The sequence below is a fragment of the Xiphias gladius genome, chromosome 16 (assembly GCF_016859285.1).
Source record: "Xiphias gladius isolate SHS-SW01 ecotype Sanya breed wild chromosome 16, ASM1685928v1, whole genome shotgun sequence".
Classification (NCBI taxonomy): domain Eukaryota; kingdom Metazoa; phylum Chordata; class Actinopteri; order Istiophoriformes; family Xiphiidae; genus Xiphias; species Xiphias gladius.
The window spans coordinates 19,554,553-19,572,067 of record NC_053415.1 but is presented as its reverse complement, the minus strand read 5'-3'; the positions used below and the strand labels follow the sequence as shown (position 1 = coordinate 19,572,067).

At 44.5% G+C, this 17,515-nt stretch overlaps 1 protein-coding gene across 4 annotated transcripts in view; it reads left to right on the top strand.

Moving 5' to 3' along the window:
• The window catches only part of si:dkey-100n23.5 (cyclic AMP receptor-like protein A), a 49,213-nt gene that overhangs the window by 7,357 nt on the left and 24,341 nt on the right, over positions 1 to 17,515 (top strand). For 3 of the 4 annotated variants that reach the window (XM_040149443.1, XM_040149445.1, XM_040149442.1), the window contains exons 6-10: positions 2,456 to 2,543; positions 5,625 to 5,714; positions 6,250 to 6,288; positions 11,238 to 11,316; positions 14,908 to 14,955. In XM_040149443.1, the coding sequence (XP_040005377.1) occupies positions 2,456 to 2,543; positions 5,625 to 5,714; positions 6,250 to 6,288; positions 11,238 to 11,316; positions 14,908 to 14,955 (344 nt within the window). The remainder of the gene's footprint in view (positions 1 to 2,455; positions 2,544 to 5,624; positions 5,715 to 6,249; positions 6,289 to 11,237; positions 11,317 to 14,907; positions 14,956 to 17,515) is intronic. The other variant, XM_040149444.1, reaches the window with a different exon arrangement.

Sequence of the window (17,515 nt, the reverse complement as noted above, 5' to 3'; positions counted from 1 at the left end):
AAGAAAGAGCAAAGATCCAACCAAGACATCTGTTGAAGAGCTCATATGTCACAGTGGAAAATTGTATTGCTTTGTCAGTTGTTTTTTTGGCTTGAGGAACAAAATGTGCCTCGACACTGATTGCTCCTGCTTATAACACCATCTTTCACCCAGAGTTTTTGGAAATGTAAGGTGGGGAGTTGTTTCCAGTGAAGATAAGGGCTAGAAAGGGAACTTTTGAAAGTGACAAAATATGTTTTCAAATAAGTAACTGTTGAGTCACTGCTTACGGTCAAAAAAACCCTGAAAATCCCCAATATGTATATTATAAAAAAAATCACTCAGTACACCCGTGAAGCTGCTTGAGACAGTTTTGACAACTGGTGTCCCCGAATCATAGGACGTCGGTACTTAGAAATTTTTAAGAGATTCAGAAAATGTTGATGAGTCCAGCTTTTTATCATCATCGTATCTTATATTACATCTCATGTAATATTTAACACTGAGTTTATTTCTCTCGGGGTATCTGTATAGTTTAAATGTAGGGCCTGTTTTGTAAGTTTAGAGGCCAACCTATTTATTTTTATTGCCTTTATTCCACCAACTCGACTTATGTTTCCTTTCCAGAAGTTCTGAAATATAAAGGGGTTTTGCTTGTCATTTGGATCTACACTAGCTGTCAAGGCTGGTAACGCACTCATTAAAACTTGCTCATCATTTTGGAGTATTCACACACCCACGCTAAGAATACCACACCCATAGCGATGGTGTAACACTCGGCAGCCAAGCACCATGACATGTAGGTATTTGCCTGTTGCAGCCATTCATAGCACCTTTAAACCAGATGCCACAGTGTTTCATCACCATCCCTTGTATGAGGAGATGATTTTCCTCCAATGACAATACAGGGCTGGGCTCAAGTATTTCATACGGGGTTAATCGGGGTCATCTATAGATGCTTACTTTGGTGGAAGTGGGAAGATTTCTTTGTAATTTGTACTGATGAGGCAGGATTCGTTTTATATTGAAAATCGTGGTTTTATTTGCATTGCTGGCATTTGCTGCATTTATAGCTCCTTTAGCCTTGATTAGCATGAGAATTCTTAGTTAGGACTTGTTGCTAATACGACGCTTCACCAAGCTTGTTTTTGTCTTTGTTGTTTTTGTCTCACAGACCGACACACATGCACACACACACACACACACACACACACACACACACACACACCCTGACGGATAGAGGGTAATGGGCAATGAGTTAGTGCTGCAGGGTCTGTGCGTGTCACCTCGGTTAATCATGAGGATCCTCACGCTGAGGACAAACGGCTGGACATAAACACTGGCTGAACAGGCACTTTGTTCTGTTGCGAAGTGTCAAGTCTAGTGGGAGCTGCGTAGCATAGCTCTGCTTTTAACTCCAACCAATAAAATTTTATGAAATGTGTTTGAAATAGAGGAAGATGGTAGCAGGGGCAACATCAGGGCAGGTGGTGTTTTCAAGTTAAAGAAAAGCCTTGGCTGCTGCCTGGTTATGTAAGACGGGATCACTATCACAGTGACAATGATTTATTGTGATAATGACATAGACAGCCAGCCTCCTTCTTTCTTAGTCCCTGCATGCTATTCCTAAAGGTTCTTTGACTGTAAGAGAACTGTGCGTTTTGTGTATTTGTGTGTGCATGTGTGAGGGGGTTTGTTGTGTGAAAATGAGTAAGCTGGGTATGTGGCTCAGAGAATCCATCATTGTGATGACCGGCCCTGCCTGTCCTGTCAACAGAAACACACACACACACACACACACACACACACACACACACACACACACACACACACAAAGGAACAGGACTGAATACTAGGGCAGAAAAAGGAAAGTGAGCTTTCTAGACTCTCTTCCTTGTCTCTGTAAAATACATTCATACATTCACTTTTTTTCCCACTGTCGACTGCGCCTTTCTTTCCCTTTCTTCGTTTCTTCTTTTCTTTTCAGTGTCTTTACACTCGGGGATCTAGTCCACTCCGTTCACCCCCAACCCCCCCACATCCCTGCACCTCACTCTCCCCCTCTTTTCTTCCTTTTTCGCCCCCACTCCTGCATTATCTCCCTCTGGTTTTCCACAGTTCATCATTATCTCTCTCTGAGCTCCCCCCTCTCATCCATCACCCTAAGCCACAGGTTTCCCTCATATTACTGCAGAATGGGCCTTCATTTATCAAAAATGGGCACATAAACGCATGCACACATACACTCTCATACATACTTGTATGTTTGGACACACATTTGCAGGTGTGTGGTGAGTGGCAATGTGGTAATTTGACCTTGTTGTTTTTCTGTGTGTGTGTGTGTGTGTGTGTGTGTGTGTGTGTGTGTGTGTGTGTGTGTGTGTGTGTGTGTGTGTGTGTGTGTGTGTGTGTGTGTGTGTGTGTGTGTGTGTGTGTGTGTGTGTGTGTGTGTGTGTGTGTGTGTGTGTGTCTGCAGACTGGAGTGCCTTGGCCTGGGTTTGCCTCATCACTTTGAACCTGTACTTCAACCTGGTCCGAGAAATAAGCACCAACAGATATGAGATGTGAGTAGGAGACTTAGCTCTACAACCAACAATTATTTTCATTATTAGTTGGTTGATATACTGATGATTTTTTTTCTGTTTTTTCAGTATTTTCAATATGTCATTTGGTCTATAAAATGTAAGGAAAAAGTAAAAAACGCATCAGCTAACTTCTAAGATCCCAAGGTGACGTCTTCCGATGTGGTGGTTTTGTCCAACCCAAAGTTCAAAATGCAAAGTTATTGAATTTACAGTGTGTTAAAACAGAGAAAAGCAGCAAATCTCACATTGGAGAAGCTGGAACCAAAGAATGATAAGCATTTTTGTTTTTTAAAACTACTTAAATTTTTAATCGACTGTTAAAATACTTGCTTGTTCTTTCAGTTGATCCACTGATCGACTATATATTCCAACTAAGGAAACTGTTCGCCCCTCGTGCACATACAAGTCATTCTCTTGTCTCTGTGTCTGCCTTTATGTCTTCCTTTGAATGTATATTTGTTTCTTGTTTTTGTTGTGGCAGCTTCCTTCCGCATGTGTTTTTATGTGAGTGCATGTGTTTGGTCTGCCAGAGCATGTGTCTCCCCGAAGAGCATTGACAGCCCCCTCCTTCTTCCCCTTCCTCCTCCTCCTCCTTTTCTGTTCTAGCCAGCCGACGCTCTAATTGAAAAGGGAGTGGGTGTCAGCCGTTCAGTGCGTGTTTGTGTGTGTGCATGCGTGCACACCCATCTTCACGCTTTGCAGCTCCGTTTCTGTCGCTCAAACTCCCATGAGCGCTCTCCGCAGTGCAAGTGTGAGTTTACTTGTGTGTGTGTGTGTGTGTGTGTGAGCTATTTTCTGTCTTTCCATGCCTAGCACGGAGCGTTGTGACACAAACACTAAATCTAAAAAAAAATGTATGCACTCTGTGGGCGGGAAAAAGAGGCAGCATTAACAAGTTAGCAGCACCTTTCTTTGCTAAGTCAAGTCAATTGTTCATGGCTGCTTCCTGCAGATGTGCTTAGGTGTGTACACCCCTCCTATCCCATGGGATTTTCCTTGCATTGATTAGCAATAAGCCAGACGATATAATGGTGCTATAACTCAGAAGAAGATGGCTTTATGGGTGCAGGAAAGGGGGCAGGCTAGGGGTCCAAAATCAGATCACTTTAGAGCCTTATCAACTGCACCCTTCTTATAAGACAGGAGAGAGTAAGGAGGGAGGAGGAGATGTCTGTAATTTTGGGGATGGTCACAAATGAAGTGAAAAAAACAAAACCCCATAGCGCTTAAGAGGTTAGAGCAAAGCAAAGACAAGGCATCAGGGGAGCTGTCGTGTATTGACTGCACATAGATAAGCTGTATGTGTTTAGGCAGGCGTGTATGTGGCTTTGCATGCATGCACAATTACCCCTCAGCCCTCAAACCCAACCTCCCACCCTCTCTCTCTCTCTCTCTCTCTCTCTCACGCACATACACACAGTGATGGCACAGTGTGATGGTTTATGAATGAACAAATTGCCAGAGGAGATGGTGAACGGAGACTGGATGATCTAAGAGTGATTGAAGTGGATGCAATAGAGGATGGGAAGTGTGTTTGTGTCTGTGTGTGTGGATGCATGTTTGTGTTTGAAGGATGGATTGAGGCGAACTGAATTTGTTGTGCGCTGACGGCAGGGAGATAGCGGTGAAGCTGAGGATGGAGGGTGGAAAAAGGAGAAGCAATGGTGTGAGGTGGTGAAAATTGAGATTGAGCCTCGAGAGAGATTTCTGTATGGGCTCACATGTGTGCGTGTCTGTACGTGTGTGGGTGTGCTTGCAGGTGTGTGAAATGCAGAGCGCAGAGCAGTCCTGCTGTGCCTCATTAAGCCCATGTTGCGCGCAGCTCCGGACCTCGTCAACTCCCTCTCAAAGCGCTGTGCGTGTGTGTGGTGTATGTGCTGCGGTGTGTGCGTCTGTGGGTCTGCAAGCTCTCGACATTGATTTCCTGACAAGCCCCCCCGCACCAATCGTCACGCCAACAACTGGAAGCACTGATTTCACCATTTGTATCCCTCCTCCCACCACCGCACAGACAGTCTCTCTCTCTCTCTTTGTCTCTCTCTTTCTCACACTCCTCCTTTCTCTTTTGCTCCTTTACTCACTCAGTTGCTCAGTTGCTTTCATGTTTTTAGCACTTCCACCATTTCCTTTTTCTCTCCTTCCCCCCGTGTTTTCCCCTTTCCCACTTGCGCTTGTGTTTGTTCTAAACACACTCTCTCTCCCTGGATCTATACATTTTCTATGTCTCTTTCCCACCCACTGTGCTGTTCTGTTTAAACCACCAGCCATCTCTCTTTCTCCACCACCTCCCTCCCACTCGCACCGCTGCCCATCAGATGGGGTCAGAGGCAGGGAAGACAGTGTGCCCCAGTGAAATAGAGTGAGAAAGTGTGTGTGGTTCACAACTCCAGAGGGATCGAGTGTGTGTCAGCTGTGTCGCCACTGCTCGATTGACCGCACTTCGAGCAAGTCAGGGCAGGACTTCCATTCTATTGACCAGGCGACGGTGTATGCTCTATAAAGTATTGACGCCCAAGACACTGGAGCACCCACCTCATCTATCAGACACACACACACACACACACACACACACACACACACACACACACACACACACACACACACACACACGCACACACATACACACACACACATACACAAAGAGCCAGTATGAGTCTCTCAAGCTTTCCTAAACCTTTTTCTATAAAAGTAGGCTGTTTTATACTATGAAGTTCATAAGTATGCATTTTTCCGACAGAATTCACCCAGCCCTGTCCTCCAATTTATTAGTCGCTGAGTGAGGATCTGCATCCTGTTTGTGGTTTTGATGCAGACATCTCCACTGCAAATCATCTTTTCCACAACAGTGTGGGTAATTATGGTTTATATTACCATGATTAATTGGCAGTCTGGTTGCATAGGCATTTGGCTGCACCTGAAAAATGACCCTGATCTGAGTGCCAACGGAGGGATGAACTGAAGAGAAGAGAAGAATTGATTTAGTCATAGTGTTTTTTTTCTCAAGGGCAAAGCTCCCTGGTCTCAGTGCTCATAATAAAATAAATGTCTGCCTTTTATCAGGTTGTACCACCTGATGGCGTGGGGGGTTCCTCTGGTCATGGCCTCTTTACCGCTGCTAAAGGGTTACTATGGCCCAGCAGGAGCCTGGTGGTGAGTACAGCCAACCTTTCAGCTACACCATAATTTTTTTGTTTTGTCAGCCAGCAACAGCGTATTTTCTGTTAAATGTATTTACTTTGAAGGAGGGCCACAGCCCTGGCCTCTTTCCAGCTCCGGACAGGCTTCTTCCCTCAGAAGGTTTTATGTGATAAAAATTGGCAATTATCAGCACATCTTTGACCAGTAATCCCCCCACCTCCATCCGCCAACCCACCCACCTACCCACTGTCTATTTCTTGTGGTGAATAGGGAAGGCATTATTTGTTTGGAGGGTAGTATAGGGGGTGAGGAAAAGGGGAAGAGGCCGAGGAGAGGAGGCAGTGGAAGAGAATTGGGACAGAGCCTTAATCTCCGGGCTCGGCTCTCTCTTTCCATTCTCGGCTTATTAATAGCTACAGCTGCACAGCTTTTCCCCTCTGCAGTCACAGAAGTCTCTCTTCCACTCACGCTCTCCCTTCCTTTTGTAACCCCCTCATCTCTCTCTCTCTCTGTCTCTCTCTCTCTCTCTCTCTGTTTCTTCCCCCAGCTGGATCACAGACGATCACGTAGCCTGGAGATTTGGGATGTAAGTAGACCCTTTCAGCGCCGCCATCAAAGCTTCCCCCACTGGGGGAAAGGGGAGGAGGAGTGGGGGAGGGCTGTCTCTGCAGGGAAATGTGAAGGGTTGCATGTCAGGGGAGCCTGCAGGGTTTTTTCCCTTGGTGTAAGGCCAAGATTTGTGCGCGTGTGTGCGCGCGTGTGTGCGCGCGCGTGCGTGCGTGTGAGAGTGTGTGTGTTGTGTGTGCACGTGTGGATTTGCCTGTATCTGTCTTTGCCTTGTCAGATTTAGGGGAGCTGCTACACTGTTTATTTAAGTGTTTAGGATGGCTATGAAGGATTATGCCTGTCTACTGCTTTCTGCAACTGGCCCTAAGTCTGCAAGGGCTCTGCCGATCCCCCGCCACAGACACTTAAAAACACGCACACATGCACACAGCGACACTTTCCTATGAGCTAAGGTAATCACGTTGCGGCTCGCAGCATCAGCAGGGAATCAATCTTTTTAAACAAATAAGCGCGCATACACTCAGACACACCTACACAGACAACACACACAGTGCTGAACAACACATAGCTATCAGCTGTGCTAAACGAGCCCGTGTCTCTTTTATCAGTGCTCCTCTTCTCTCCGGCTCTCTCTACTTTTCGACGCTGTCGAGGCCCAGGGGGACGAGCTGCTCACAGGATCAGGGAATCTTCATTAGCTCTAATTACATCAAACCAGACAAGAGATTAGAGGCCAAGGCAGCACCCGTCAAGGAAAAAACACACATGCTCATACACACACACCCTGCTGACAGCTTGCTGGAAAAGCGCAGGAGGGCAGAGGTTGTAGTATCAAAAGTGAAAAGTGGAAAAGGTGGGAGGAGAGACATGCGGGGTACAGTTGAAGCGATGGGGAATTACTCATCAGGAGAAGGAAAGAGGGGCGGCTTATCGGGACGGGAAGGAGAGGAGAGTCGGAGAAATAAATTGCCCTCGTCTCTGCCCACGCCCCGTAGTGTGTCTTCATCAGAGTTCAGCGAAGCGTGTAGACAGGACAGAGGAGGCAGGGAAGGCTTGGAGGAGGGGGTAGAGGGTGTGAAAGAGGATGAAAGAGGAAGGAGAATGAAAAGCAGAGAACAGCACTGTGTGACGGAGGTGCAGAATTTCAGGGGTTGAGTCAGCAGTTGGAAGCACTCGGGCTTAGCTGAGTCACTGCTGTTAGAGGTCTCCATCGCTATGTATCATGGGCCCCAGTCAGACATACCCCTGAAAAACGGAGAGAATGACATTCACAAATGAAAGCTTGTAATTAACAGGGTAATGCTGGCAGCACGGCTCTATACTGTATGCAGGGATGGCAGTGTCGGCTGATTGGTCCGCCAATTAGATCAAGATCTCAGTGTCTGTTGGATGTGGATTGACATTCAATTTTGTACAGACGTTCACGGCTCCTAGTAGATGAATCCTATGGACACTGGTGATCTTGAATTTTCCCTCGTTTCACGATGAGGTCGAACTTTTTGGCTTTTTTTGAAATATCACAACGTTTATTGGATGTAGTGCCATTAAGAATTAAATGCAGACATTCAAAGATGAATCTTGGTGACTTATTGATTACAGCAGGTCAAGGTTTTCACTCATCCAATGAAATATCTCATCATTGGTACAAAATTTTGTATAGACATTCATGGTTCCCAAATAATGTATCCTAAAAAGGTCCCCTGTGTTTTGAATTTTCTGTCTTGATTAGATAGTTAAGAATAGAGAGATGGCAGAAAATTAGGGGAGAGAGAGATGGGGTATGGCATGCGGTTGCGGTTCGTTGGTGGGTGGATTTTCATGAAATTTGGTACAAGCCTTCATGTTCCACTCGGGATGAATTTTAATAACTTTGGTGGTCCCATTACTTTTCATCCAGCACCATTGCCAGGTGACATTTTTATTTGTCTAGTACTTAGACCAAATAGCCTACCCGCAAAACTAACGACATTCCCATCAGCCTCAGCTGTACTTTGTGTATAGTAGTAAATGTTAGCATGCTAACACACTATACTAAGATGATAAACATTGTAAACATTGTAACTGCTAAACATCACTATGTTAACATCGTCGTTGTGAGCACGTTAACATGTTGATGTCAGCGTTCTGCTAAAAAGTACAGGCTCACAGCATTGCTAGCATGGCTATAGATTCTTAATCTTGCTTCCTTTAACTTTTACATTAATGCATCTGGTGAGACACACCCTGAACAACCTGCTCTTTCTGGTCTTTATGTCTCCTCCTCCCTTTCTGTCTGTCAGGTTGTCCTGTCCCTGTGTAAGTGGTTTAACAGGTAGATGGTCATGTTTCTCTCAGCAGTAGGATCTTGTGGGTCAAAGTTGCCGTTGAGCACTGACCCGCATAGACAGGTCCATGCCCGCACTCTCATCTCCCACTGAGCGCTTCAATTAAGGCTTCTTTCTTCCAAGCCTCATTCTTCACTTCACAGCAATACCGGAGGGACGGCCAGGCTAAGGCCGAGAGATTGCATCTGTGGGCGTCTGTGATGATCTTTCTTTTTGCCAGTTTCAGGCTTTCCACCTTTGCCCACTATTGTCCTTTCCTCCAGCGCTCAAACCCCCTCTGTATATATCCATATTTCTATCCATCCTTCCCTAGTCGATCCATGGGCTGCAGCCTCTTTCTGCTATTCTTTTCATTCTCACTATGACCTCATCCCTCTCCCTGTCTTTTAATCACCCAGTGCTTCTTTCTTATTTCTGCTCTTTCTGGTCCTGACCCACAATCTGCCATCATCCATCAACCTTTCCGTCCTCACCTCTATTCTTGTCTTCACGTTTATCATCCTCTGCCCACTCCGAAATCTTCTGTCTTTCTCTCTGCCTCTATTTCGTTCCCCCTCTCTCTCTCTCTGACTCGTTCTCTCCCATCTCCCTCTTGCTCTCGCTCTTTCTCCGGGTAGTGCTCAGCTGTAGAGCACAGCAGACTCTAATGGCAGATCATTATCATGCTAATTAGAGCACTTTGTAGCTGCCGCCCGTCATTCTCTCCTCCTCGCAGCCCCCCCACGCTATCGTTAAAAAGGCCACCCCCTCCCTTTCCCTCTCCGCCAACCCACCCACCCCCCACTCCGTATCTCCGTCATTAACAGGACGTGCGCTGGCGTAATTGGACGCTGTTTATTCCAGAGATCGGGTTATTAAATCACACCGAGGTGACGCTCGTGCAGGTCTCTCCTGAAACGCTTTCATCATTGTCCCATGCCATTACTGAACCTGTGTGGAAGCGCACATACACATGCACTCACACACATTTTCAAAGAGGGTATTCTTTGTATATTGATGTTCCCTACAAGATGTGAGGGAACATGATGTATTAAGCAGCCTTTCCCTCTCCGTTTCCTGCTGTGAAACAAATGCGTACCATCGCAGATTCCCCTGCCAGTATATAGTTTAATTTGATAATGCTAAGTGAGCTTCTTGCGACCCTTAGGCTTGGATGACAAGTGTGGACAAACTTAAATTAGGCCAGAGACCCTAAACTTTGCCTTATTAGATGATGCTAAAAGATGCAATTTTTAGCACACATGCCAAGGATATTTCAGGCACAGCGTTGAGCATTTATTCCCAATCCATTTTCCTTTTGAAACTATGTGTGTCCCTGTATTTATGGGTCAGACACAGACTCAGACTCTCTGTTTTAAATGTCAGACTTTTTTACTTCTGGATCATGATCGGGACTATAATTACTCTTGGTGCTCTTCCTCTCCTTCCTCCACATCCATTATGTTTATTATGTAGGTGCATTTGGTGCCAGGTGTTCCGGAGCACTTGGGTGTTGCACAGCCCGGTCTCAACTGCTCAGAGTTACTGAGGCTGAACAGTGAAGAGGTGGCCAGGAACCCGTCTATCAAAGTGAGACAAAGGCCTGTTTCGTGATTACAGGGAGAGGCTGAAACTCCTCTGAGCTTACATCACCTCCCCAGAGGTTGCATAACACAAGGCTGCCATTCCAAAAAAAGCCATCACCCCCGTTTCCCTCGCCGGTCTCGCTCTCTTTTATCTGCTCAGAAATACCTGACATATTGCTCTCCCTCGCGCCGCCCTTGATTGTCAACCTTTAATCCCATAGGAATGCCATGCATTTCAGGTGTTGTGACTTTCCTGGCATTGTCTTTTGTTCTCAGTCTATCTCTCTTCTCTACTCACTGAAACTACATATGTGCAGTAAAGTCACAAGGTGTTGAGTGAGGTCTGTACCACGCTGTGCTCTTTATGTACATACTGTGTCCTCTGCACATCCGCTGGTTAGAATAATTCTGTCCAGTGTCCACCGAGTGAAACAGTCTCACCTATACATACAGTAAATATACTTAAATGCGCAATTTAGTTTAGCGTACTAGTGGTTAATCTGACTCTTCCAAAGTAGAATAAGAGTTTTTAGGAAGACCAAGAGAAAAATTAGGATTGTTTCATGTCTAAAACATAATAGCAAGGTATTTTAAAAACAGAATAACAATGATTCTAAGTGAAAATTCATATCAGAACAAACTTTTGTCCAGGTCTACAACAAATCATATCTAACAAACAGTAGCCTTCTCAGATTACGATCCTGCAGGGGGAATGTTATTAAATGAGTTTCTGTGGTCTAATCTGTTTAGAAGGCCATAATATCAAAACATCGGACACCTAGTATGTTATTACGTTCTATTATGGTGTAAACTCTATTAGGATATATGACACTGTACTTGTGGATTACAAAGTAAATTATGTCCTGTGTTTTTTTTTCGTTTTTTTTCTTTGTTGATTTTTTTTTTCATGAAATATCTATATTTTCCATTTAAACTCCAAACCTCGTGTTCCTCCTCCTGAAACAGGTCAACGAGGGGGCCAAAAATGAAACCATCACAAAAAAACAAGAGGAATGATGTTTAAATAAAATTCTTCATTTGAAGTTTTCTTACTGCCTGCTCGTGTGTGTGCTTTGCAGATGGTACGTGCCTCTGTTCAGCCTCATCTTCCTGATGATCTGCTGCTACGCCAGGATTATCTGTGTGGCCAATGAGAGGGTGAGTGGTCCTCATGCATCGAGTAACAGTGGCAATTAAGCTGAATCCAAATGTGTTCTGACCTTTGAGAAAACTGACATTAGTGAACACTAAGACAGGATTACTGTTATTGTATGCATATGTTTCTCTACTTGGGAGGACTGTAAAAATTCTCACAAAAATAGATTTGAGAAAAATATATATGTGTATGATATAATATTTTGGAGTTGGGACTGGGTCAGGGATTAAAGTCAAATTAAAATGTATGTTTTCAATAAGCAAATAGTGGAGATCCTCATAATGCAGCAGAACTGATGTTATATGCATTAATGCCAAACCATTGCTGCTCTGATAAACAATAATCATTTAAATGTGGTTTATTACACCTTGGGTCTTATTTTCCTACTTTGGCCATCTTTTTTTCGATCATGATAATGTTGTAATTATCATACTGTAGTGATGTGGCGAAAAAACACAATAGCTCAGACAGTCAGAAAGGCTGTAAACAGGCCAACGGTTTAGCCAGGTTATCTGAGTTACTTAATTTGAAAGTAAAAGTTTTCCTTTGTTTTCTGTTCAAATACATTTAGCTAACCTGGGGGTCTGTTTTAACCCTGTCTGATTGTCTGACTGCTTTTTAGTGAGCTGACTACATTTCCAGGTCCTTGCAATTAACTCGTGCAGTTGAATAGCCTTACAGCCAACAGGAATGGAGGCAAAAACTATAAAAGTAAGATCCAAGTTGCAATAAGCCTGAAATATTCTTTAAAGCTACTGATTATTCACGTCATATAAGGTTTTGTAAGTAAAAACTTGTGTGTTTATATGTTTTAGTAAGTCTTTCAAATTTGGAAATTAAATTTTTAATTCTGTATATAGTGGCTTTAAGTCTTTTATTGAGCAACGATCAACATTTTCTACAAGTTCTAATAAACCTGCATTAAATTCATGTAAATTAATAATTATTCACATAGCTTTTTGTGTGTACAAAGAACAGGTGTGTGTATGTGTTTTGGGGGTCTTTTTTCATATTACCGGGATTCAGCAAAGTGAGAAACTGCAATTCTAAATCTGTACATAGTTGTATTAATTCATTTATTAAGCAAAAACCTCCACTGGTCCAACTATTCAGATGTGAGGATTCCCCGCTTTTTTTGGGTTTTATTTAATTGTTAATCAAATACTTTTATTTGGGCTGTTGGTTGGGCAAAACATAGGATTTGAAGATATCATCATGGCCTCTGTAGGCTTTTTATATTACTGTAATTTGAATACCTTTGTTCTTTGGATTGTTGATTGGACTAAATAAGCTATTGGAGATGTCACCGTGGCCTTGCTGTATTTGTTTGATGGATATTTTTCACTATTTTAACATTTCATTCACTTGACAGTCGACCAGAGTAAGTAATCCACTGATTACTTAGTTGATCTCCTGTCCATACTGGTTAGTAATTTTGTGTGGTTTTCCATTGTAAGGGTGCAGTAGGAGCCCAGAGGCAGCATTCTATAAAGTTCACACAGATGCCGTTCCCCTGATCTGACGACACCACGCAATGTGGCCGCAGTGGCATTGGAAGGGGCACTGGCAGACTTGTGTTGGAACAAAGTGTTGTGGGTTTTGGATGTGATTCATCAAATACAGAAAAAAGAGGAAGGGAGAATCAGGCTAAAGCCACACCAGACTCAGAATGGAGTGGTGAACATTGACATTCTCTGTTTGGGCGTCACGGTGAGAGATGGGACAGTGAAACAGATTTTTGCGGATAGCCGGGCTGCAGACAGACGACATCAGAGACAGACAGCAGGTAGCTGAGGGAAAGGGAAAAGAAAAAAGACTACACAGCTCTTTATCATGAATGTGATAAAAAGAATGAATGAACGTATCTGGTTTTCAACCTGCACCTCATAACTCATTCGGCTCACAGTATTCAGCTGTATCTCCCTCTTCCTCTCATCTCTCTGTATCTCTTTTTTCCACGTTTCTTATTTTCACTCTCCTCTTTTCCTTTCCAACTCAATTTATCTCTCCTTCTGTCTCTGTTTCTACCCCCCCCCCACTTTCCCTTTCCCCCTCTTTTCCTCTCTGCCTCCATGTCTTTCTCCCTCTCCGCCCTCTCTCTGCCGTTTTGCTTTCTCTATCATATTTATGAAGAGCTCAAGCCTTATCTCTTTTTCAGCTGCAGGCTGTCTCACTTGAAAGAATTTCAAAAGCTTTGAAAGCAGGGTAGGTGGCAACGCAATGAGGAAAGGAATAAAGAAGAGGAGTTTTGAGTGAAGACAGGCGGGATGTAAGCTGGACGGAGAAGTTTCTCCACTTTCCAGAGTCAGACAGGGGAGAGAGAGGGGGATCATGGGTGAAAATGACTCTTTAGCGCATTGGTTTACCAAGTACAAGTCATTTACACCAGCATTATTTAGAAAAAAACATGCACACATTCTGAGTGACTCTATGAGCACGTACTAACTAGAGGGATTTGAAAGCTAATGAGTCATTATCAGGACAGACAGAGAGGTCTGAGTGTGTGGTGGTGTGTTTGTTTTATGGATGTCATTTGTACATGCCCACTCATTCCCTCCTAAGCCTCACACCTCAACACTTAACTGACTGAACTGCTTGCTTTTCGGTCTCACAGCTTAAGCCACATTGCTACAAAAGCTGGGTGCACACACACTGGAGACCTGGCCGAAGCCTAATGATATTGCCACTTATTATCAGTGTTTGTTGATTTTGATGGATAGTGGTGCTTAGCTGGAAAGCAAAGGGCTGCTCTAGAACAAGTTCGGTCTAATGACCAAATGGTCCTGGCCGTTTTTTTTCTTGCACTGCGCAAGCACACCATAGTCACACATAGATTTACAATGACAATCACGTCAGCTCGCAGAAACCATGGCAACATTGAGTTAATAAATAGCAGAACAGAAGAGCTGTTAGTGCATATCGTTCACGCTGCCTTTTTGTGTGTGTGCGCGTGAAGCTCACACGGGGCCTCCAGAGATTTGTCTGTGATGTCGGTTCGGTTACATAAACCCTCTGGCTTCCTACGGCCCCCCCCCCCACCTCTGTCCCACCATTACAAATCCCAGTCTTATGCCTGGGTGTGTGCATGCATGTGTGTGAGTGTGTGTTCCTGCTCGTGTCTGTTGACATTTTCCCTGCATTCCCTCGAGAGAAGAGTCAGAGGAAGAGCAAAAAGTATTCCCACGTTCTCTCCAGAGATCTCAGATCTGCCATGTTTGCTCCACTTTTTCCTTTTCCTTTCACACTTCTAAAAAAAAATGTTCTCTCTCTTCACCCGTTGCCTTTCCTTCTTCTTTCTCATGTCATATTGTGTGCACTGAAGCTGATCAGTTCCCTATTTTGTGAGATGCTGGGAGCTCCCCTCTGCCTCTAAGCTCCGCGCTCTGCTGTGAATTAGGCAATTTTTCATGGGTGAGAAGGTGGAGGGATTTTGTGTTGGTGTGGTAGCCAATGCAATATTAGTTCCAACCTGTCATTATAAGCACCAACCTCTAAACCTAAGGCCACACCTGTTTTGGAAAATCCAACTGACTGAAATGATCTAATCACTACACTGTTTTTTTTTATTTTTTATTATTTTTTATTGTGAGCAGATGCAGTCATGGTTGGGAACCTTCAACCCAGAGAGGGAGAGACGAAAGGTAATGGCCTGTCTGACCATCACATTTCTCAGCACACACACTCACAGTTACACACATACACACACATACACACGAAGCGTGAGGATTAGAGTGTGTGCAGGATTAGCTCTTGCAGTCACGCTGGGTAGGTGTCGAACCCAGCGGGGAGAAATTTGACCTCTTGACACTCTTCTTGTGTGTGTGCCTCAGCATGTATATAAATGTGGTTACCCACTTATGCTTGTGTTAAATCTGGGAGGTGCAGCGCCTCTCCGTCTGTTCTTGACCTTACTGGATTAACAGGGAACAGAGGAGGAAAAAGAAGAGCTACATGTAAATTATATTCCTGCCCAGAGAAGATTGCCCCTTTTAAACAGAGCTCCCAGTATATTGCCATCAAGACGAACCCTCATTTTGCCAATTTCATTTATTTACACTGAACCAAACAAAGCCGGCATACTGCTGCCCCAGTGTAAGATTTCAGATAGCATGCTGGCGTTCCAGGATCAGAGGCGTGATGTGTAACACAACAGCGTCGGCATCTGTCCCACCGTGCCGGCTCTCCCTTTTACACAGACATCGATTCAGCTCTGTGAATACCTCCGCTGCCAAGCTTAAAGGCGGAACAACAGCACCTCCCGATTCCGTGTTCTCTTACACCATTTACACAGAACGGCGAGGCGGAATAAAGGCACAACATTCCCGCCTTGAAACAGACTGTAGAAAAGGGCAAAAGGGCTAGATTGTGAAACAGGACATGAGGAGTAGGGAAAATAGGGTAAGAAAGAAAGAAAAAAAAAAATAATCGTTGGGGGGAATTTGCTGCTTCTTCGTAAATGTGAGGGGCACACCACTGATTTTAAATATACATTAAATGTCAGTAGACTATTAACGAAAATAACATTAAGTTATATATAAGCTGCCAGTATGCTTCTTCGGAGGTGCTTGTAACGCTAACCCTAATTATCATGTCTCCCCCCTCTCTGTGATTACCAACTTTTCACTCTGCTTTCCAGCGTGGCCGTGCAGGACAGCTATAAACACTTTTGATTTGCATCATGGGCGGACAACACTTGTCCAAACTAGTTCTGTTCGAGCATAACTTGACCCATATTTTTCTGGGGCTCTGGAGGGAACTCTGGAAAGCCTGAAAAAATAACCCAGGGTTATCTCGGCACGGACTCGAAGAAAACAAAGCTTCTTGCCATGTCATTTCACCTCAGCTCCTGGTTACAGACATTGAAGTGTCCTCCAGCAAGACCGTAGACCTTTGCTTGCCCACACATTAAATATAGCTACGGAGACGCCATATCATTCAAATAAAAAGCTTAAACTCCATTTAATCATAGCGTCCTCCGCAAAGCTGGTCAGTGTTGCAGTACGTATCCTGAAACATGAAAAATCTAATAGTGGCAGTCCCTCGCCGTCCTGCTTTTAGTTACCTACTCGACCCCCTTGCTCTCCACTGCTCTGCTTTTGCACCTCCACCCTGCAAGGTGAGGTGCAGAGGGCAGGTTAGGGTTAAGGTTATGTAGATGCTGCCCCTAAGTGGCAGATGTAATTACTGCACACTGAACTGGCGTAACCCTCACCAGTGATGTTAGCGTGCATGAATGTGTGGCAGCAACACGCAGACATACACACGCACACATACACACGCGCGCACACACACACACACACAAACCCACACACACACACACACACACACACACACACACACACACACACACACACACACTCACAGACCGTTCATGTGGGCTAATTGCTATGTGTAGCAAAGAGTGTAAATAAGTCAGCAGTGGTTTTTATCACAGTCTCCGTTTCCTTGCATTTCTCTTTCCCAGTTGCTCTCCTCATTTCCATCTGTTTTTCTCTCAGCCTTTCACTTCGCACTCTTTTTCCCCTTTCTTTTTCTCTTTCTCTCTTTCTCTCACTCCCTCCCTCTGTTTCGCTCTCACTCTTGTACTTATACCCAACATGAATAAAGCAGCAAGCCAGGTTCATGGACATGAATATTTATGAGTGTATGCACGCGCTGCGATGCTTTAAAACAACAACAGCCTCCCTGATTGTTCTTGCCAAGCCAGCAAGCACTGGTTCGTGTGTGTGTCTGTGTGTCTGTGTGTCTGTGTCTGTGTGTCTGTGTCTGTGTCTGTGCGTGTGTGTGTGCGTGTGTGTCTGTGTGTGTGCGTGTGTGTAGCAGCAGGTGTAAACTAGAGAAAGCGATTCCTGCAGGGTGTCTGAAGACCGCTGGCTCTGGTGATTTCCATTCACTTCGTCAAATCTCCCTCCTTCTGTGCCTCATGTTCTCTGTTACTGTGTCAAACACACATGCACGCGCACACGCACACTTCTCATGTTTTGCGCTGACACTTGTGGTTTCCTACGTTCATCATTCTTGATCTTTTTTTCTCTGTCTGACTCAGCCTGGCACCATCCCCCTCCCTCTCTGTATATCTGTGTGTCTGTATCTGGCTGGAGTGATGACGTACATAACTAGTGCTGACAGTTATCGGGGCCGTCAGTCACATGGTTGTGACACATCTGTGTGTGTCTTGAGCGATTTGCTTGTGGGCACGCA